Below are 23,977 nucleotides of genomic sequence, written 5' to 3' on the forward strand. Positions count from 1 at the left end.
AGGGAACATTTTACACGCTGAGAGCAAAAGGAGCGAAGAGCACGTACTCTATGAAGTAGACCTCGCCGTTCTCGGTGTAGGCCATCTCCCAGTTCTCAGGAAGAGGTCCGAGCTGGTCCTCTTCAGGAGGGTGCAGGAGATGCGTGTGGGTCTGCTGAGGGCCGTCCGTGGTTGGTGGCGGGGTGCTGTTGTAGAGCGCGTTGTCGCGGGAGGCGTTGGGTCGCACGGACGTGTGCTCGTCGGCTTCACTGGAGTCTCCTGCAGGGAGGGGCGGACCGAGAATGGGTCAGGGGGTGGTCCTCACACCTCCACCTGGAAATGTTCATTAACAGCTCCACCCATTTCCTGCCCACTCCAGAACAAAGACACAGTGGATTGTTCCAGGCAAACATAATCACCTATAATTCACTCTTTATATTGAGAACACATGAAGAAACTCACTTAGTCCATTAAATATGAAGAGACCAGGTATTTTAAGACTAATTTAGCATTTTGCTCCACGTTTATTTACTGGCCAGGAAGTTGAAGAGACTAAATCTCAACACCTCCAACTACAGGCAGATGGCGCTGTTTTTAATAACTGAAACCCGCACACACCAATAACGTCCCCATCGGAGGGTCCACCAGGCCACGCCTCCTACCTGTAAAGCTACTGTTCATTTCAGGGCCTTCGCCGTCCTCGTCATTCTCTGCAGGCACTATTCCAGCATTTTGCATTTCATTGTAGGACTTGGTGCGTCTGGGCGTGGAGTGCTGGGAGCCGGGGAGGCTGTCTTGCAAAGCATCACTGGTAATCACTTTCCCACTAGGGGGCTGGCTCGGCGGCTTGGGTGTTCCATAGTAGTTACCTTGGCAACAAGGGGATATTAGCATGTTAAAACGGAGGGGTGGCGGTGAAGGTAGGGGGCTTTTTTCGAAACATTAGTCTTTGTAAGAAGACAAGGGAACAAGTCAGAGCCCAGAAGCTCTTTCTGGCTCTCTGGATTGTTCTTTTGCTGATGATTGGTTGCAACCGCGGCATATTTCCACAACAAGCGCAGTGAAACCACGAGCTGGAGGCTCACTGGCCACTTTATTAGAAACACCTATGCACCTCAACCCACTTTCTGAGCAAAGGATTAGACCAGAAGATGCTGAACACCTCTCCTTACCACAGGGAGCAAGAGAGAGAATTATGGAATTTCATACCTTCATATGATCCGATCTCCAGTAGCGTCCCACTCTGTTCAAGCTTCAGGAATTCCTCCACAGACAGGAAGTTGTAATCTACACCAGGAACCTCGCTGTCACGTGGAGGACGGGTTGTACCTGTGGAAACCATCAAGCGCGTTTCAGTCAAACTGCACCAGGATCATAAGCAGAATGGAAATAATTCCCCAAAAAACCCCCAGGTGACGAAGATCTGAAGATCCTGGGCTAAAGTTCACCAGTTTTGAATGAGAACGTCTAGAACGTGGCATGCACGGCACCGCGGCCCGTCTGGGGCCCGTCGGAGAGGCTGATTGGTGGAGAGCGGCGGCGTGTTGTTACAGGATTACATGCTGTAACGGCGGGGGGGCCACGGTGGGGCGGCGCTCCACCCCGGTCCGAGACTAAAGCACCCAGCACACCGGCCTGCCGCCACTCACGGAACTACGGCGAACCAGCTAGTCAGCTTATCCACGTCTGAGCATTTTACTCTTGTTTTACTCAGAATTACCCATTAATAATTTTTGTCTATAGTCATGGCAAAAACATAGAATGACACTAATACTAGTTTTTTTTTTTTTTTTTACAAAGTTTTCCTGCTTTAGTGTTTAAGGCTTTTAGAGTTTATGCAAAAAGTCAATATTTTCAGACCTCAGGACCTCTGCAGGACATGCTGTCAATCAACTTCTGGGCCAAATCCTGACTGACGACCCATTCCTTCATAACCAGTGCTTGGAGTTTGTCAGAATTTGTGGGTTTTTGTTTGTCTTCCCGCTTCTTGAAGATTGCCTAGCGGGGCAGTGGTGGCCTAGCGGTTAAGGAGGCGGCTCCATAATCAGAATCCCGATCCTGCCATGGTGCCACTGAGCAAAGCACCGTCCCCACACACTGCTCCCTGGGTGCCTGTCATGGTGCCCACTGCTCACTCAGGGTGATGGGTTAAATGCAGAGGACAAATTTCACTGTGTGCACCGTGTGCTGTGTATCACATGTGACAATCACTTCACTATGTACTAAGATAAGATAAGATAAGATAAGATAAACCTTTATTAGTCCCACAAGTGGGAAATTGCACTTGTCACGGCAGAAAGTGGACAGAAGCAGAAGGTAATAGCAAACCCATACTATGTACTATGATTGACCACAAGTTCTCATTTGGATGAAGGTCCGGGGAGTTTCCTGGCCATGGAGCCAAAATTTCAATGTTTTGTTCCCTGAGGTACTTAGTTCTCACTTTGGCCTTACGGCACGGTGCTCCATCATGCTGGAAAAGGCTTCGATCTTTACCACACTGTTCTTGGATGGTTGGGAGAGAAGTTACCAGAGAGAAGTGGCTTCTTTGCTGCCCATCTTGACACCAGCCCCTCCTCCAGAAGTCTTCTCCTCACTGTGTGTGCAGATCCACTCATACCAGCGTACTACCATTCCTGAGCAAGCTCTGAATCATCTTTAGGAGACGGTCCTGGCGTATGCTGGACTTTCTTGGTCTCCCTGAAGCCTTCTTCACAACACTTGAACTTCTCTTCTTGAAGTTTTTGATGATCTGATAAGCTATGGATTTATGTGCAATGTTAGCAGCAGCACTATTCTGGCCTGTGAAGAGGGAAAACAATCATTTCAACCATCACCCTCCATTTAAATTTTGCAATTCGTCTGATAACTCTTCATAACATTCTGAGGTATATGAAACTTGCCATAATAAAAATGGAAGCAGCAAACTCTGTGAAAACCAGTATTTGTGTCTTTCTCCAAACTTTTGGCCATGACTATAGATTTAGTGAATGAAAATTGTATTTTAGTCGTTTTTTTTTTTTTTTTTTAGTAATGCAGTTCTATTTAACCCAGTCAATATAGTACAAGTACCGAGTAGAACAGACAAGAACATTTTCTTTTAGTCAAACCCATTTCATAATTCAAAAAATGTTATCTTATTATGATATTATTATTACCTTATAGACTCAAGAATATTCGACATCCATTCCAGACGGCGCATTTCTCCCCGTCTTTATAAGCCAAACATTCTGTTTCCCTTTCCACTTTATTGTAAAAAACTGTCCAAAGGTGCTTTGTCTTTTTCTCTCACACATCTGATAACCCACCCAAATATATAACCAACCACAAGCATCCTGAAATCGAAATAAATATAAATAATGCCAAAGTGACGTCATTGGTGTGACCAAATGGGAGACACAGGAAATTCAGCGTAATAAAATGAAGCTGGTGTGGATGGCAGCTTAATTAAACGGGAGGAAATAACGTCTTGTCTCATTTCTGTCATTGAAAATAAGGAGATATTTTAGTCTAGTTTTTATTTCGTAAACACATGACCAGCATTTAAGCAGAGTCTCGTTTTCAGTCAGTTTTGGTCATAGAGGTTCATTGACAAAGATATTTCGTAAAAATTCCATTGACGAAAACTACACTAGTTCACACTGATGATATTTAGCTCAACAATTCTGATCTATAAATCACATGGTGACTAAAGCCATTGTCATCAAAGCGATTGCCAGCTACTGTACCAATGATCCATCAGATCTCCTGATGTCCACCAACTGGGGTCATACACTTTCACTAAGCCAAGAGACACAGCACAGGGCTGGACCTATGAGGACTTCATGATCCTGGGACCTAGTGAGCTCACGTGAAAATACGCATCCGACGGCATCACTGCGACAGCAAATGAAAGAATACCACTTCAGTCTTGATGATGAGCTCTTGAGAACATTTGAACCCCCCCCCTACTGCTCCTGAAACACCTTCTACACTTTCTCAGCTGTCACACCATTCGCTCCAGACAATCAGGCGGATGCCCACCACCTTCTGTTCCTGGATGGGAGGAGAGGATCAAGAGTGCTTGCGGTGGATGAGTTTCTGGACCACGCTGGACAGATTTCACCTCTAACCCAGCCATCTAGATGGAAATGACTATCTTCAAGGTGGGATCCATGACATATTTTCCTCTGCTTTAGAAAATGTGCAGCCCGATGGAATCATGGGAAATCCTCTGCAGCAGCGTGTGCAGCAAAGCATCAGCAAATCAAACACCTGGGAATCTAATTCTGACAGGTAGGGGTGGTGCATGATGCGTTCCACCCTACAGGATCCGAGTTGAGGAGAAATGATCAGCGAGATCCTACACAAAAATAGTTCAAAGACTTTTAAATGGTCTTAAATGGGGTTGTGAGCTTCAAGAAGCAACTGACTGAGGCTGGAATCTTTCAAGAAATTCCAGAACAGATGGGCTAATCCAGCTAAAGATGATTAATAATGAATCCCTCAATACCAAACATCTGCACTCTCTTGGTAGAACTTTCATTGAGAACATGTCTCTGTACTGTATGGAAGCCTGTCTCCTGTCTTGGTGAATTTAGGACCTGTGGCAGGTACCTGTAACCATGGCGAGCAGGAGCAAGCGGTCACCAATCATGGAACAGGAGGCCAAAGAAAAAACTTAGCAGAACACGAACGGTTCCTCTTCTCCTTGTTTTAATTTCCTCATCATGGGTACGGTGGTGGAGCACAGTTCTTCAACTCCTCACTCAAGAACAGAACGGTCTTGCATTCTGCCCTTCCCCTGACGGTGGAGGCCTCGTCTCCATGGCGTTTACACCATCTTCACTTCAGTGAGCAGACCACTAACGACGGGAGACAAGGCCACACCCTCCACAGGGAGAGGGAAGCACGTTCCTGACCACGTTCCTTGTTCAGGCACGCGTGGTAGAACCGCAGGGGCATGTTACTGAGCTCATTGCTGGTTCTATAACTGGTTAGACTTGCTTGGTTATGCTGGTAATTCTAGTCGGTGATCATGCCAGGTAACTATGACTGGTTTTTAAATACTTCTGCCTCCATGAATGTCACTGTTGTTGAATGTTCTGGGTTCACCTTCACATTAAGTGACCTGCGCTTCAGAAGATGTCTATATTAGGTACAGGTGTGACCGTCAGAAGATGAGGAACTGCATGGCGGCGGTCTTTAGATGACAGTAGATGGTACATGGAGCTGAAACAGGCCACCGGTGAGAGGAGGGAACAGCTTTCCCAGACGGGGAAAGAGCAGCGGGGGCATCACTCTGAATCACTGTCACAGCTGAAGATCAGGCCCGGCTGGGTGACCATCACTGACAGAACTTGTAACTCCTCTTGTAAGTCGCTTTGGATAAAAGAGTCTGCTAAATAAAGTAACTTCATCCAGGCTTCCTTCACCAGAGATCACACAACACCAAGCCCACCAACACCAAGAACTCCTTATATTTCAACATAAATGCAAAGCAGAAAGTGAAACAGTGTGAAAATTTAATTTCCACCGCAAAGAGTCGTCTCTAGTTTTCAGCTCTAAGTAAAAGAACCAGCAGTTCTGGGGCAGTGGTGGCCTAGCGGTTAAGGACATTCGAATCCCGAACTACCAAGGTACCACTGAGGTCCCCTTGATGTATCACCATGACAATCACTTCACTTTCACCCCAAGATTTAATTCCAGAATGACATTGAGACTCATTGAGATCTGAATGGATTGAAAAATTCTGGTACACCATTGGCCTCAACAACCTGAAGTTCACGTTATATCAAAGGTGACCATTGTGTTGGCTTTAGCTTGGGTTCAGAAATGTCACACGTCACCACAGTCTACACTTCTGCTGTTAATATTTACTGAACACAGGCAACAGGACAGCTTCCCAGTAGGGCTGCATGATTTGGGGAAAAAGACATATTGCGATTATTGAGATCAATATTGCGATATGTGATTGCGATGTGATAAAGGACACTTGCTTGTATACCAATGAAAAGTCGCATACTAATAGTGAAATGTTTAATTTCAAAGTGAAACATACAAACTACTTATAACAACTTGAAATGCCCAGTGCTTTCAAAATACAATATTCTACTAAATTAAATAATCACAAAAAACTCTTTACATTACTGTCGAACGACAAACCCTGGTAAGGCTAAACAACTGTTTTGATTATATTTGGCCATTATAAAATCCCGTATTATAGTTCTTACGTAACCAAAACGTTGTTTGGAGGCTGACTTGAACACAGGGATGCATAACTTCGCTAGCTTAGCTAAGGTTAAGATTTGTAAACTGAGGTGAATTTCTTTAGGAAACCTTCAAAGTTTGAGAAAAGTTAACTAAACAGCTAAGAACAGCTGTGAGACTTCAGTCAGCTCGCAAACTTTGAGAGAATTAGAGAATGGATCGGCAACATATCCGATCCAATCCATGTACTAATCATTTAAATCACAGCTTTTTGCGTTCATGTAATCGCACAGACTGACATCGCGATTACGATTGCGATAAGATTAATCGAGCAGCACTAGTGTTGGTTTGAAAGCCTCCTACAGCACAATGACAAACAGCCTTCACTCAGGTTCATTCCATCTGCAGCTCCACACATGACACACATGGACTTAACACCACAATGTGGGTCAACATCACAAACAAACTAACACACAAACAGCCACCAAACCACCACAATTAGAAATAAACTACCACAATCACATACTACTAGAACCACCAGCAACCACCAACTTCCACTATTAACAGAAAAACTACAACAATCACCAACTTCCACAACCACAAACTTCCAATCACTTTACTTTATTTTATCCAAAGCGACTTACAAGAGGAAGACACCAGCAATTCTCGTTCGATTTCTATAGAATATTGAGTATACAAACTAAGAGCCCTGATAAGGCTCAACCTTATCACAATCACAAACCACCTTAATCACTAACAATCTCCAGACAGTATCAAGTAATCACAAAACATCAGGAATACTTTACTTTAAGGAGACCCTTTTATCCAAAGCGACTTACAGGAGGAAGACACCAGCAATTCTCGTTCGATTTCTATAGGTTTAGAGTTAACAGAACTAAGATCCCTGATAAGGCCCAACTTGTCAGCAAAGAACATGCTCGGAAATTGTTAAGTGCTGGACGAAGAAATGTTTTAATTTGTGCAGTGTGTGTGTGTGTGTATGTGCATATGTAAGTGTTAGATTCGTCTGAAATACGTCTGAACACGTGGGTTTTCAACTGCTTTTTAAAGGTGGTGGTGGTCTCGACTAGTCGAATGGAGCAGGACAAGTTGTCCCACCAGCCAGTGACAACAAATAGAGTCGATTGGGATCGGAGACCCCGTGAAGAGGGAATTTTCAGTCTCATTTCATTTGCAGATCTGAGAGGCCGTGCAGGAGTGTAGCTAAATAATAAACTGTGACCCACAATCACATACTACTAGAACCACCAGAAACATCCACCAATAACCGCAAACCACCACAGTCATAAACTACCACAAATCACCAACAGCCACCAACTTCATAGAATTTCCCACCTGTCCCCTAAAACAGTGTGTCAATCAACCGTTGTCCTCCTCGCCCCGCCTCTCTCCCCCTCATTAGCATTTAAAGCTACAGGTGGTAAAACGGCGTGTCCTGGGAAATCTCATTGTGGGATTGGATCAACGTGGGTGTAATTCTGCACCAAGACAGAATTAGGAGACCAACAAGACCGATATTAAAGCCAAAAAAATGTTAATCAAAAGCTGCTGTTTATCAGAGACAACAAAATACAATCCTAATAAAGTGCAAAGAAGTTTACAGTGAAAAACTAAAAGCAGAGGTCACATGAAAATGCTTTGAGGTTGAGAACAAATCTAACCCTCTGTGCTGGAAGACATGGCTGCATCTTGGCAGAACAAATCAAGTTCCTCATTTATAATTAAACACCTCTTCAACTATTTTAAGATCTTTATCCTCTCGTCCTTCAATGAACACACACTTTTACTTCTAATGACAAACAGCCCAAAAGAAGAAGAGCTCCATGGTCGGGTTACCTATTAATAACCTGCAGGCTTCTCATGGATTTCATTTTATCATCTGATCAAATACGCGCATTTGAAGGCGGAGACGAAAATACAGCCTGGGGGATCAAAAATAGACTGGAAAGAGGGCAGAGCCGGGAACTGAACCGGAGGTTCTACTGAAGACAGCCAGAGTCTAGAAAAAAAAAAACATGACACGACGCGAAGGAAGGAAGGAACACGCCTCACAAACACAAACCATAAATAGGACTGTGTGAAAAACCAGTTTACTTCCTGCTGCAGGAGTCCCCAGATTTCAGATGTGACCTACATTCAAACCTCCCTGCCAGGGGGGCGCAGGAACTGGGACTTGGAGCTGGAGTCTACAGCCCGACCTGCGCTGCTCAGTATGTTCATCAGATCTACATTCATCAGCAAGCGCGAGAACCCTTCTCCTCCAGACCCCCGAAGTGGTGGACAGATGTCCTGCCTCCAGAAGAAGAATCATCGGTAGATGATGATTACCAGATTACTGGACAGGGGGTTAGAGTGAGGTGAGCAGAGCTGACAGATGAAGAAGGTTCTGCGGCCTGAGGACGCCTTTTCAGACCCGTACCTGCCTGTAGCAGTCACGGCGTCATCATGGGGACCTCCACGGTGAAGAACAGTGCCCTCTGTCATTGTGGCTAAAGCATAAATGTGGTATTATAAGCCTGAAAGTCATTCCATGTGTAATTTAATTTATTTAAGTTGCATGAATGTACATCTCAGCACAACCAGGCCAGCACGCATCACAAAATCAACCGGGGTCACCTGATGGCGGATTTCAGGAGAGGACAACACTGTTGCTCCTAAAAGCTTGTGGGCTACGACAGGCTTGCTGACATTAGTATGGAGAAAAGAAGCTATTTTATGAGAACAACGATGTTCTGGTGTTCTCCCAACACCAAACATTTAGACCAGCCAGTATCTGATCCCCAGCTCCTGTCTCCCCCGGAAGAACCTGCTCAGAAGATATCGTGCATCAAGCTACATCATCACGGCGTATTGGGCCATTTCTTGAAGCGTCAGCGTCATCATGGTCTAAAATCTCCCTGCTCAACAGGTCTTCTCATTGGCTGAAGCACCATAATCGGGTGTGTCCATCTAAATAAGTTAATTCCTACATTTACAGCATTTACCAGACGCCCTTACCCAGGACGACTTACAATCAGTAGTTACAGGGACAGTCCCCCCCTGGAGACACTCAGGGTTAAGTGTCCTGCTCAGGGACACGATGGTAGTCAGCGGGGTTTGAACCTGGTGTGTTACCCGCTAGGCTACTACCACTATTCCTGACACACAAAACCCACCGGAGGAGGGAGCCGCCATTTTTGGAGCAGTTCCACAGCAGTGGCACTAAGTAGCCCGTTCGGCAACGATTCGCTATTATCTTTCCACTCCTGACCGTACAGAGCAAACAAAACGGAGAAAGGAGAAATCATCAAGAATTCCCTCCAAGCTAGCGGCCATCGGCAGGCGTGACCCAGTCAGCTCCGCCCCCTCCTCTCGTTTCCCGCCCTTTTACGCCGATCCGGGCCGCAGGTCCAGCAATTCCTGGCTGGCAGCGGAACAGGAAACGGCATCGCAGGACGAATTAAAGGCGATCTGCGCGGGGACGACTCTGGACAGACTCATGAAAAGTTGGACAGGTCCTCGCTTCTGGTCTACTTGTAGATTAAAGTGGACTGGAATGGTCGAGACGATGCAGGCATGGAGCTGTGGCACGTCCAACTTGGAAAACCTGCTGTGGACGGACCATCTGAGCACACGGAGGAGGACTCGGCGACCACAGCGGGGGACAAAACCATCTGTCCCACCAAAGGGTTAATCCAGAACGCGGGCCTGGATTCCAGCATTTTCCACCCGACACGTTCCACGCAGAACCCCCACCCAGGTGCCCCGAGCACGTCACCGCTGGGCTTCGGCGTTTGTCATCGATTGTCACATTGATCAATTGGCCGGGATTTTTTTGTTTTTTTGTTTAATGGGGGATGGAAGCGGCGGACAATGAGCTGAAAACAGGGCCCGGTTCTCTCTCTCTCCCCCTCTCTCTCCCTCTCCCTCTCTCTCGCACGCCTTCTGGAGGGTTCTGCCCACTGCGGTGGCGAACAAAAGCCCAAGTGCCAGGCTACAGGTTTAAGGAAGCAGGAACGGCAGCGAGGGAGGGACGCGGTGGAGACGCCACCCACGCTGGAGACAATGTCAACAGCGTCCTCGTCTCAGCCAGACATGCAGACGCACACACACACACACACACACCGCTGATAAATACCTCACCGCCTCATCCCAGCCACGGAGACGCAGAGGAGTCCTTCTATTCCGAGCCGATCCGTCTCCTCGTGCGAACGCATCCGCCGCTCGACTCCCAGACCCGGAGCGCAGCCAATCACGGCCCCGTCTCCGCCACGCCGAGCCAATGTGAGCCGCTGCCCGGGGAGACCGTCTCCGAGCCCACAATCACCCACCTCCAGACCGACCCTCCCTTCCTCCCTCCCTCCCTCCCTCTCTCGCTCACGCCGAGCCCTTCTGGCAGGTCATGTGACCCCCAGCAATCAGCGCTCCCAGCAGCCCCCGGTGGGGTGTGTGTGGATTAGGGCGGGACGCTGGGCGTGTGTGTAAGCTGCCATTGTTTTCGCTTGACCCCTGCGACCTCCTGCAGTGGCTGTGGGGGTCAGAGTTCAGCACAGCCGACCAATCACAACCATTGGGGCACAGCTTGTATTTCATCAGCTGGGTGACTGGAATCAGATGTTGTTTTGTTCATTAAATGTTCATATAAAAGTAGAACGGTTCTTCGTCTTCGTTTGTAGAGAAGCAAGTACAATTATTGGCCCGTATGAGACCGTAATAAAAATACTAAATTCCCCTTTTAACGGCGCGTCGGTAATTTTCATTTATTTTAAAAGCAGCAGGCTGACATGAAAACGCCCTCCAGCGGCTGCATGTTCCCGAGTCCAAGTGGCTCCTTTCCTTCCAGACGCAGAACCTTTTACACCCAACACACCCTAAATAAAGTGGTGAATCCTGCGAATTCTGCGTCCACGGAGAAACCAGAGATGGGCAGGAGCTGGCCAATCAGGACCTTTAATCCGTATCGGACCAGAATCTGTAGAAGTTTCAAAGTTTCAAAGTTTCCTGGTGCAATGTGGTGGTTGGTAATGTGGACCGAGACCAGCATGATGCTGATTCTGCACTTGATATTAAACTGATTGCTGCTGTGAGAAGTTTAAATCATCTGAAGACGTTCTAGTCACGAGTCAGAGGGAACCTGAGGGAACGTTGGATTAACTCAGTAACCAGAACCAAGCAGTGAAAGGAAGTCAAAAGCTGCACTGAAGACCTCCGGTCACATGACTCCAGTCCAGGAGCGAGCAGGGAGGAGGAGGCGGGGCCTCTGGCCTGCATGCTGACACTAGCAGGACCGGAATGATGCAACGCAGTGGAACAGATCTGTAAAGCAGAGCAGAACCGCGCCGTCCGTCTCCTCCCTGAGAGAAGCTCTTCTCGCTCCACCACAGCACATCTCAGCAGCCCCGGCAGCTCCACACATCAAACGTTCATGATAAATTAACAACCAGCAGCCATCTGTCCTTCTGTGCTGGATGTTTCCCTCCCGTCTCCCCTGCAACCCAACCCCCACCACAAGCCCCACCCCCAACCGCCTCTTTAGCCTGCATATGACCCACGACCACACGCTCTCTCTCTCTCACACACACACACACACACACACTTCACCTCATGTGCACCACCGCAGCAGCAGAAGAGTCACCTGTCATCTACCAGAGGATGCTGGAGTCCCGCCTCCAAACGGGAAGCAAGAGAGAAGCGCGCATTCCAAGACACCACAGACGTCCATCAACACCCCAGCATCTACAGAAGGTCTGCTCAGAGGACAGCGGTGAAGAATATCTCCACACGTGAGCAACATGGAGCGCATGAAGGTTGAGTAAGGTGTGTTCTCCCAGCAGCCCTCACTGGTCACCCCTCTCTCACGGTCAACTTTAACTGCCCCGCCCCCAGACACCCAGCAAGCTGGCGCGGCGACCAGGTCATCTGAGAAGAAAAGAGCAGCTGCACTTCAACACAATCACGAATAGGCAGCGGCTGACCTCAGACCAGCCGAGACTGTGAGAACGCTCCACCAGCATCTTCTCCCCAGCGGTCGTCTCCCAGTCACAAACAACCAAGCTGTGGATTCTTCTGGTCTCTCCTACAACATCCATGCTAATTTTGAAATGCAGAGATGCGTGTCATGAGGACATGAACACAGCGCTGGTGGATTCAAGAACGTCGGGGAACGAAAGCCTGCAAGATGTAGAGCTGGAAACCAGGCAGGAGGGAATCGGTGTAAAGTAACTCATCCATGTGTGAAGAACCTTGATGCAGAACGTGCGCAGAACACAAAAATCACAGCACACACGAAACAGAAGAGATGCCGTCAGACGCCTCCTCCAGGATTTCACAAGATGACGTTCAGCCAGCAAATTCGGCGTCACCAACCTCCTGCTTCATGGGGGTCACTTCATCACCTGCATGAGTTCCTGCTGTAAAGTGTGACCTGCACAGCAACCCGGCGACCTGCGGAGATGTGAACCCTCCTGAGGTGGATAAAGAGAGGACAGACGCGGGGACTCACAAGGCACTGCGTGGCGGTACAGGTTGTCCCGGATGGTCTGCTGGAGCTCGTAGTCGGCGGAGGACTTCTGGAACCTCTGGCTCAGATACTGCTTCAGGTCCTTGTTCAGCTTGTTTCCTGTGGAACAAACAGGAAGACGTTTAAAGTGTCGCAGGACAATGCCGGTCCCCTGCCACCATGCACAAAATAAAGCTGGGAAAGTTCAAAGGTCAGCATCCCACACCCGGCAACACTATTGGTTCACCTGGAACGACTGGGACATTTTCCACACAATCCGAAAAACATATCAAGCAGACCCCGATCCATGTTTATTTACATATTCACCTAAATTAAATTATATTCTGGTTCATTTATAAAAAAAAAAAAAAGTCATATTATTAGCATAGCATTAATCAGAATAAAATACAGGGAAACACATAATTCTTCATATTTAATAGTAATATTGTAGTAAGAAATAAAATTTATCACGTTTAATATTATATTAACATGGTTATTGGGTCAGTGGTGGCCTGGCAGTTAGGAAGCGTAATCGGAAGGTCCCGTCCCCACACGCTGGTCCCCGGGCGCCTGTCATGGTGCCCACTGCTCACCAAGGATCATGGTTAAATACAGAGGACACGTTTCACCGCGTCACCGCGTGCTGTGCTGCAGTGTCTCACAATGACAATCATGTCACTTTCACTTCCAAAGTTATTCAACCTCAACAAGCTGTTCTGTCCGGTGTTCTCACCGCGTTCCACGGCCTGAGGTCTACCTGCCCACGTTCTGACCATTAACTACAAATACCTCACCGCCCAGCGAAAGACCAGACGGGCGCCGTTTACACGTCTCGCCGCTCTCTTCACTGCTCCGTGACATCAGACGCGCAGAAATGGTCTCAGAACGTCTCAACATCAGAACCAGTCCAGAAGGTGTGAAACCCGTACATCCAACATTAGAAGAACCATACGAACACACGGAGAACGTGGAACATGTGTGTAGGACAACCCACAGAGGCTAGAGTCCCCCTTCAGAGTCCAGATTCAGGTTGAGTCTCATGTGAACAGAGTAAAAATGTTCTGGATCACCTTGAGACAGTTATAGAAGAAGACAGAGAGAGGTTAATTTATACAAGACACTCGTCCACACCCGATTTTTCTGATGGAAGAGTGGGGACAACGTCCATACTTAATTCACTATGAAAGCGGCTTTGGTGCTTTGATACAGTTGCAAAAGTTTCAACTTTTAAAATCGAATTTAGAATTAGATTTACAGTAATTAGCAGATGATTTTATCAGAAGCAACAAATGAATATTCCCAACTTGCCGGGAGCGTTACCCACTATTCCTCCCTCCTTCTTCCCAGCAGCGGACGAAGTTTCGGACATTTCCGTCACTGTGAGAACCCGGTCCAGAAAACCAACCGCTGTGGAATCTGTTTCCATGGCAACGCTGTGCACGGGCCCGCCAGTAAATAAACCTGGAGGCCTTTAACATGATGGGAGCCTCGGCAGTCCCCCTGACTGGTTCCTCGCCGCGGAAGCAGCGTGGCCCAGTCTTGCTCCGCTCCAGACCGATCGCTGTGACTTAATCCCTGCAGGGGTTCGGGGGGCCATGACTCAACCCCCGGGGCTCATCCGGGGCTCATCCGTCAGGCGTCCCCGTCCACTTTATCTGCAGTTAGCCGCTTACTGGACAGACCCCCCCGCGCAGCCTGTCTGCCAGTCTGTCACTGTCTGAGTCCTTCACGAGAATCGTATTACAGTTCAGTCCCGTCTCCTTTCAGGCTGGTGAGGTTCAGCCCCGCGGTGCAGCACTTCGTTAAAGACACAATTCATTACAGAGAACAAACTGGCTTCTATGAAACTTTAATGTGCTTTTACTATTCATCTAGTTCTAATACGAAAACGTTCCCGTCTGCATCCTGATAATAAAAAACATGCGCTATAAAACAAGGTACCGGAGGAACTAAGAACTGACAGCCAGAAGCTGAACTTCACTGGTGTTTAAAAAGGAGGAGCCTGTAGACATGATTGACAGCTCTCACACACCCACGCAGGCGCTTTAAATCCAGCGAACGTGACCACGCCCACTACCAACACCAACATGCAGGTTATCAGGCGCTTTAATTCCAGTCAACGTGACCACGCCCACTACCAACACCAACATGCAGGTTATCAGGCGCTTTAATTCCTAGTCAACGTGACCACGCCCACTACCAACACCAACATGCAGGTTATCAGGCGCTTTAATTCCTAGTGAACGTGACCACGCCCACTACCAACACCAACATGCAGGTTATCAGGCGCTTTAATTCCAGTCAACGTGACCACGCCCACTACCAACACCAACATGCAGGTTCTCAGGCGCTTTAATTCCTAGTGAACGTGACCACGCCCACTACCGACACCAACATGCAGGTTATCAGGCGCTTTAATTCCAGTCAACATGACCACGCCCACTACCAACACCAACATGCAGGTTATCAGGCGCTTTAATTCCAGTCAACGTGACCACGCCCACTACCAACACCAACATGCAGGTTATCAGGCGCTTTAATACTTAGTGAACGTGACCACGCCCACTACCAACACCAACATGCAGGTTATCAGGCGCTTTAATTCCAGTCAACGTGACCACGCCCACTACCAACACCGACATGCAGGTTATCAGGCACTTTAATACCAGTGAACGTGACCACGCCCACTACCAACACCAACATGCAGGTTATCAGGCGCTTTAATTCCAGTCAACGTGACCACGCCCACTACCAACACCAACATGCAGGTTATCAGGTGCTTTAATTCCTAGTGAACGTGACCACGCCCACTACCAACACCAACATGCAGGTTATCAGGCACTTTAATTCCAGTCAACGTGACCACGCCCACTACCAACACCAACATGCAGGTTATCAGGCGCTTTAATTCCAGCATTCTGAAGGTTGAAATTGTGATTGTGGTGTTATTAACATCTTCCTTACAAGTGTTGATATGAAAGTATGAGAATCCTTAATAGGTCAGAAAGTGCACCATTTACACCCTGTTACTGACTGATTAAAATAAAGTGTGAGCATTTACAGACCCGGACATTATAATCACTCGAGAAATGAACATGTTGTGCGTAAAAGAGGTGTTGAAGTTGCATTTTGAAGTGGTGCCTGATTGATTATAACAAGATGTTTGATTGCTTCAAGTGTAGTTTATTTTTTAACCTGTATCAGTCTGTTCATACATTTCCTATGATACAACACCTCAGCTGTAAATGTCACTAGTGATAAACTGTGATCGCACTTTCATTGGGGTTTAATGGCTTTTGATACCATGGAAACATCTCTGATGCCCTCCGTACAGCAATTTTACCAAACACATGCCACAAATGACAAGATCTATCTAGACAGGGCCAGGTGACCAGGTCACAACACGCCAAGCTATCAGTGTCCTGCAGTTCATCAGTGAGAAATGTAGTAATGACCGTGGTGACCAGAGAAGAGGTGTGCTGGCCAGAAACCACCATCAGATTTCTTCTATATGAAGTCACGTCTGCTGCAGTTCAACTTCACTCTGGATCCACGTCACAGGGCGGTGAAAATGAAATCAATGCTAGAAACGTCAGGAAGGAAGGTGTTCAGGAAGCAGGTTCCTGTTCCATTTGCCATCCTCTGGTCATGATCCTCCCCTCTTGAACATGACTGGTATGAATAGTATAGTGTTGATTAAAGATGCACCATGATGGTGAATGTTCATAGTCACAGTACGGAATGTGGGGACCAGTCTGGGGACCCGGACCAGTCTGCAGCTGCTGTCCTCCATCCAGATCCAGGTCTTTACCTCACCTGCTCTTATCTGTGTGTGTGTGTGTGTGTGTGTGTGTGTGTGTGTGTGTCTCCTCTCGGCTCAACACTGCCCTCTGTGTTCCTCTCGGTCACGCAGAACCCGTCACCATGGTAACGCCTGAACTGAGGGAGGTGTGCTGCCCCCTGGTGGCTGATCTCTGATTCCGTTTAGATAAACATAAAGAAAGTGATCCGTATCCCGTAACGCTCCTATTATTATGTAAAATAATTCCTGCTATTATTATGACCTATGTAAGAACAGTACACAAGGATCATTTATGGCCAAATTCTGTTTATGAACAGTATGAAACTATGAGTGCGTGTGTGTTTTAGCCGTATGGGACTGCCTGAAAAACGTAGCATCTGAAAATGAAAATTCATATTCATCAGGCCTGACCAGGCTGCCGCCTGTGAAGAGTCCAGAATAAAAGGAAGTAATTACATGAAGGGGAGATTCATTATTCCACCAGGGACGAGTAATGACTCAGACGGAGACGCTGTTCAGTGTCCAGGGGAAGACAAACGTCTCGTACATCCAGCAAAAACAGAGGGACTTTCAACGAGAAAATGTGGGTCATATCCCAGACACATGATTTTTTATAATGACTTTCTTATAAAACCCTGATATTCACAGCAGGCAGTATGGAAGAAAACAACAGCGTAATAAATACAATTATGTAGCTGTCAGGACAACTTGGGGTTAGCGCCATGTTATGTACATGTAATATAATACTCAGGCACAATAATCACTATCAACATAGTATTTTATATCATGCAATAAACCTGTGAAGTCATCTGAAATTGAGGGGGGCGGAGTATCAGCACGGCCAGCAGGGGGTGCGACTCCTCCATAACGCCGAGCAGCATTAAAACGCCATATAATAACAGACAGATCACATTCATATACAGGGTGGACACTCAAACACCCCACTTACTACTAGAGCTGAGCGACATGGCAGAAATTTAATCACAATATACTTTCCCATCGATTGAGTGGATAGATTTTTTTTCAATCAATTCAATCACATTTATTTCTGATATTGTCCAACTGAACCCAAATACACCAGAGAAACACACGTTTTATTAACATATGAAACCATGACCATCGTCGCCCTCCTCGGCTCCGTTTTCTAGCTTTACCCACAAGGCTCCTACCAGCACAACATACGCGCTACACACTTCCTCCCTGACCCCGCCCCCTCCTTCCTTCCTTCCCACCGTCCCTACATTCCTACACCATCCCTTCACCTTCCCAACTGGAGAGCGACCCCCGACACGGGCGCCATGACCCCATTTCCTGCAGCACTCCTGCTGAGTCAGAGAAGGGAGAGAGAGAGTTAGAGAGAGGGAGCTAGAGAGAGAATCAGAGAGAGAGAGTCAGAGAGGGAGCTAGAGAGAGAATCAGAGAGAGGGAGAGGGAGCTACAGAGAGAATCAGAGAGAGAGAGTCAGAGAGGGAGCTAGAGAGAGAATCAGAGAGAGAGAGTCAGAGAGGGAGCTAGAGAGAGAATCAGAGAGAGGGAGAGGGAGCTAGAGAGAGAATCAGAGAGAGAGTCAGAGAGGGAGGGAGCTAGAGAGAGAATCAGAGAGAGAGAGTCAGCGAGGGAGCTAGAGAGAGAATCAGAGAGAGGGAGAGGGAGCTAGAGAGAGAATCAGAGAGAGAGAGAGGGAGCTAGAGAGAGAATCAGAGAGAGAGTCAGAGAGGGAGGGAGCTAGAGAGAGAGACAGGGAGAAAGAGAGAGGGAACTAGAGAGAGAATCCGAGCATCAGTGAAAAGTCACAGAGAGACAGAGTGAGAGTAAGAGATATAGAAAGAGAGAGAGAGAGTTAGAGAGAGAGAGCTGTGCTGTTCTCCACATCTGCCAGCATCTAATTTTAGCACCAGCCCCTTCCATCCAGTCCTACTTTCCATGTGCTCTCTGTGTGTGTGTGTGTGTGTGTGTGTGTGTGTGAGTGCACGCATGAGAAAGCATGGCAACAGTTTGACGTGGCACAACCAGAACCATGTAGATATGACTTTTATTTACACTCAGCAGATCCAGGCGTACGGAGGAGAAGGAGGTGAAGCGCTTCTCTCCGCCCGGCTGCACAGTCACGACACCGAGCACATGACTCCGCCGCTAAAATAAAACCATACGGACAATACGTCTGTTCAGGACCGCACAGAGAGCCATTATGTCCCAGGGACGTGTGTGAGATGAGCTCACAGGCCTGACCTCAGGTCAGCAGAGAACAGCCCGCCCTTACGGATGCGCCCACAGGAACGTTCTAGAACGTTTTAATCATTACAATGATCCTCCAGTTCCTTGTCGGTCACATTTGAGAACAGAGATGGGTTCTAACAACAAAAGAGCAGAATGGAACCTTCTAGAATGTTCCAACTTCAGCTCCTGTGTATGAGAAAATAATAAAAAAAATTCTAAATTCATTCATAAATGGATTCATTTGCTCCCATGACCACTCAGTGTCACTGACGTCCTGTTTTGGGTGCAGGTTGAGGGTCCCGGGACATTGTGGTTCACTCTCACTGGTTGAAGCTGTCCTCAGGATGGCCCTGCCAGAGAACTGCAGCACAACCTTCTGGCCAGAAGAGGGCGTTCAACTAACAACTTCCTGCAAATAAATACTCCGTCTGCTAAGTCCAACAGTCTAAAGCATCACGTGTGTAATCACAAATGAGCCGATCTGGAGATCGAAGAGTAGATGTGATCATTTCATCTCATCTCGTCACACAGATCCCAGCAGACTGTGACAAAACGGCTTCCTCGAACCCCACCATAAACCTGGAAGCCACGGCTTCCATGTCTTCCTGCTCTATGCCAAAAGGAAATGAAACAGAAAGGAGTCTTACACACACAGACAGGATACAGTCCACATGGAACCACGGTGGATTTAACTTGTACCAGTAAATCACCAGACTCCTTATGGTCAATCTTCTTCACCTGTAAGCATCTGAGATGTTCCTGGGCTTGTCACGGCTCCCAGGTCCCCTGCTTCTCCACGTCTGCAAATGCGCCCCAGTCCTCCCCGTAACCAAATAGTGAAAATCACAAAAAAAATACAACCGAACAGAACGACAAATCCTGAGCTCTTCATCTCGTCTCCATGAAGAGGCTGCAGTGTTCAGCAGGTACCCACCCCAACGCCGTGAGACATGAGTCTGACAACTTCAGAAGGGAACTTCCTGGAGGAAGTGGACCACGCCCACAACACAGCCCAGTGCCACACATGGAAAATGGAGAAAAGCTGGAGTAGAACCTGTCGCAGGAGTTTAAAAATATGCTGCAAAGGAGTGGCTTCAAATGAAGAAGAAAAAACGGTTCATGTTTTGGAGGGAGACAGAACAGAACATCTGTGGAATAACTTGCCAGTAAGGAAGAGGGTAAAACGGTGAAGTGCCAACCGACTGAGGTGGCGCTACCGAGAATGAAGACCTGACCAGTGGATCTATTGTGCATCACCTCCTCAAAGTAATGTCTCTTCATCACCTTCAACACCTTCAACCATTTACTGGACTCCGCCTCCTCCAACCACCACATCTGGACTGCTTTCTTGGCCCAACATCTACAGAAAGGGTGAACACGAGATGTGATGAAGATGAACTGAAGCTCCAGCTGCTAGATATTTCCCTCAGTGACCTGGTTCCACCCACTCCCTCCAATCAACAACTCCTGATCATCCCTCTCCCGGATCCGGCTCCTCTAAAAGCCCCGGCCTGGAATAGATGAAGAGGCATTAATATTGCAGAGGGCAACTTTTTCCTTTTAGGAGAACAAGCCTTTCAGGTCCTAACAACCAAAAACATCTCGTCTTCACTCCGCCCTTCACTTGACTTGTAAGAGATACGGTCACACCACCTGCCAGCATCCACCCGCGTTGTCTCACCACAGCAGGGAGGAGAAACTCCAAATACACTCCACTGATCTCGACTCAGTAAACTCAGGGCCCATACTGAGCCATTCTAGAACAGTTCTAGATCATCTGATGCCGTGTACTTTGAGGTTCCTGTCTCCGCCCCGTCATGGTATGGCTGAATTAAATCGCTACAATCAGCCTGTCCTCCATCTTGGGTCCAGAGCCCGCCTTCTTTCTGATGATTGTAATACGCAGAGGTTAAAGTTCAACGGAATTCGAAATTTCCGCTGTGACTCCACATGTCCACATGTGACCTGTCATGGTGCCCACTGCTCACCAAGGGTGATGGTTAAATACAGAGGACACGTTTCACTGTGTCACCATGTGCTGTGCTGCAGCGTCTCACAATGACCATCACTTCACTTTAAATTCATTATATTGGTGTCATTTTATGCAATAAAAGGGCCACATTTTGCATTTATCGCTTGAAAATATTGCAATATTATTGTTAGGCCATACTGCCCAGACCCAGTTTCTGTGACCAAGTGCCCTCAACATTCATGACTTTTATGGCTTTTTGGATTTGTGACCAACGTTCCTAAGAGACCCAGGATCAAGGCTGGGCGGGGCGACAGCCCTCTACGAAAAAAAAGTGGGATTTGCACGATCATCAACAGACACGCCCACGATCCAGAGTGACCAGTCATGCAGCTTCTGCACTGCGCTAGATTAGCGAATTATCTTCTGAAAAGATACCATACCAGGATGAAGAGCAGGTACTTGGTGGGCTGGATGGGACCCAGCAGAGAACAATAAAGGCGCTGATCTTAAAGCACAATAGACGCCGAATCCCATTTAGAGTCTCGTTACGTTTTATGCAGTATTTTAGTGATACATGGCAGGGCGTCTTACTTTGGGAGGATGAGGAAGAGCAGATCACACAAGTGAAGCTGATTGTCTGTCTTGTCATTGTGATACAAGGACAGCACACGGTGACACGGTGAAATGTGTCCTCTGCATTTACCCGTCACCCCTAGTGAGCAGTGGGCAGCCATGGCAGGGACCTTTTTACCAACCATACTTGCATGAAGGGGATCATGGAGACTAAAGGGGTGCGTCAGGATGTCTCCATGGTGACTGTCACCTCGATGAGGCTCCGGAAATGAATCTGTCACACGAACGAGGCTGACGACTCGGCTTCTGACAGCAGCCTGACGCAGACATCAGAGGACCAATACAGTGAGAATGGAGGTCTTACTGGGTTCCTCATAACCCCATCAGATGTACATCTCACAAATCTCATAGACAAGACCATGATATGAGGAAAATCAACCTGACTCCCCTCCGCTCGTCATCGTCACAGCAGACAAGCTTCAGGCTGAATGAACGACACGTCAATTAAAGAACGTGAATGGACGCGCATTCAGTATGGAGATCACAGGTCAGCAGGGCTGGTGTTTCCACAGCCAGGCTAATTTAAGCTCTGCAGAAAGTCCAGTGTCTGGCCGAAGGTCACTTTGATTCCCTGGAATTCAACCTTCACCAAAGCTTTACCATGAATCTGTAATAACTTGGCATTGACGTAATGTAATGAGTTCCATAACGGTCAGTAGTTTACATCTCATATTTCACCCAATAAAAAATTGACATGACTCAGACGCTCCTGGTGTATTGGGGTTGATGGGATGGATCTCTGGTTGGTGACCGACACCCTCTGGAGACGGATTGTTATCCGATCATGGTATCCACATCAGATGGTGGTTCAAGAAGCACTCAGGACACAAATAAAAAAAATGGTAATAATAAAGCATTCAACAGAAGGAGAATCTTTTTAGGAGATAACCAGGCAGCAGATGATCCATAAATCTCTACTGCTTTCCCTCTGCCACGCCCCCTTCTCACCCTCACCATTTCATTCAGGTCTGAAGGCCGTGACTGGGTGGTGGCAGGTCAGAGGAGCAGGGTCACGGTCAGACGCATCTCTCACCACTACTTGACTCTGATGGAACGAGACATGAGAAGCAGGAGGTGGTGGAGGAGGAAACGCCAGTTTATCTGGCTGGCATGGTGCCCGTCCTGGGCCACATCCTCTGCCCTTTGGAAGGACACAGATAGCAGATCAGAGGAGGCAGGACAGGGCATCTCTCTTCTCCAAAGATCCGCAATCTCGTCCTGGTCAGATAATGCTGCTCATTAGAGCCTCTGGTAAAGCGGTCAAACAGGACGAGCTGGTCAACTAGACCTGTGAAGACCAAGTCAACACCTGAAACTGTTCTGGAAGCATCTGTGCAGTGTGGCAGGGGCATTAACCTGCTGCTTCAGACGTGGTTCAGGCAGGTTGTACGAATGGAGAACCCAAGGCCCTCGAATGACGATCCACTGAGGTGCCACTGAGCAAAGCACCGTCCCCACACACCGATCCCCGGGCGCCTGTCATGGCCGCCCACTGCTCACTCAGGGTGATGGTTAAACACAGAGGACACATTTCACTGTGTCAACATGTGCTGTGCTGTGATCACAATCACTTCACTTTCATCTTATACTTTAGAAACACACCACAGTCGCATTGGGTGTCACCCACTAGTTCTGGGAAATGTCCTTCATTCGTTTGTCCCATGTATCGCGTCCCAGTGCTGTCGGCCCGAACGTTTCCACCTGTGTGTGTGTCTCTCTGTTTTCGTGTGTGTCTGTCGCTTTTAGGTTGCCGTAGTGGGAGGAGCTTCCTGCCTACTGGCTCCGCCTGCTGCTGTATGATTGGCTGCCACAGGATTTAAAAGACGACCTGAGAATGTGCTCAGAAAGTCTGCTAGAGATCTCGCCCTGTGGTTTGGTTGTGCAGTTTGAATAGGTTGCTCGGTGTGTTGTTAGTTGTCCCTTTGTTAGTCCTCCATACTGTCTGTGTGTTTGTCTTGTGATGAATGTCTGCTTGTATATATCTTCACTGTTAATAAATGCACTTTTGTACAGTTTATTCACCTTTTTTTGTCTCTCTACCCCTTCACCAAACCCACAGGCAGGCGAGCAGGATGGAAAAAAACACACTGACAACACACACAAAGACACAGGCGGAGAAATGGACCAAGACAAGCAGAGGGACAGACACAAAGAGACAGGCAGGTCAAACGGACAAAAAAAAAAAAAAAAGAAAAAAGAAAGCGCCAGATGGATAGAGAGAAAGACAGGCGTTTCCATCTCCAGATGCACATAACCTTCCTGCAGCCAAACTGGAGGTATTTTTAACAGCGGTTATGCCTAATTATTTTCAGACACACACACACACACACACACCCTGCTATTGTCTGCACACCACGCCCTGCTGTATTTTCTGAACACACAGCGAATGCAGTCAGGCTCTCTCGTGTTTCCGTGAGGGTCTCTTTGGTCTGGGAGTTTGGAGAAAGTTGTGAGGACGTCTCTCCTCCCCAGACAAGACGCTCAGACCGAGGGCCACCTCTTCAAATCACACTGCAGCGCCATTTAAAACCACGTGTGACAGTGAAGAACCGAGGTACAACTCCGTAATCGCCAGCAGAACAGCGACTATTAGCATTAGACATTCTATTTATTATAATATTTAATAGCACGTAATAAGATCCTTCCACAGGTCATGTGACCACCTGCTGCCTGAAAATTCACTCTT

At 47.6% G+C, this 23,977-nt stretch overlaps 1 protein-coding gene across 13 annotated transcripts in view; it reads right to left on the bottom strand.

Annotated features, from left to right (window-relative positions):
- LOC114782569 (membrane-associated guanylate kinase, WW and PDZ domain-containing protein 1-like) overlaps positions 1-23,977 on the bottom strand; it is a 59,250-nt gene that overhangs the window by 21,202 nt on the left and 14,071 nt on the right. For 12 of the 13 annotated variants that reach the window (XM_028968404.1, XM_028968403.1, XM_028968401.1 and 9 more), the window contains exons 2-5: positions 12,671-12,787; positions 1,189-1,308; positions 642-848; positions 48-258 (exon numbers count right to left, since the gene is read on the bottom strand). In XM_028968404.1, coding sequence (XP_028824237.1) covers positions 48-258; positions 642-848; positions 1,189-1,308; positions 12,671-12,787 — 655 coding nt within the window. Of the gene's footprint in view, positions 1-47; positions 259-641; positions 849-1,188; positions 1,309-2,509; positions 2,613-12,670; positions 12,788-23,977 lie in introns of those variants that run through there. The other variant, XM_028968405.1, reaches the window with a different exon arrangement.

Source organism: Denticeps clupeoides, unplaced genomic scaffold, assembly GCF_900700375.1.
Source record: "Denticeps clupeoides unplaced genomic scaffold, fDenClu1.1, whole genome shotgun sequence".
Classification (NCBI taxonomy): domain Eukaryota; kingdom Metazoa; phylum Chordata; class Actinopteri; order Clupeiformes; family Denticipitidae; genus Denticeps; species Denticeps clupeoides.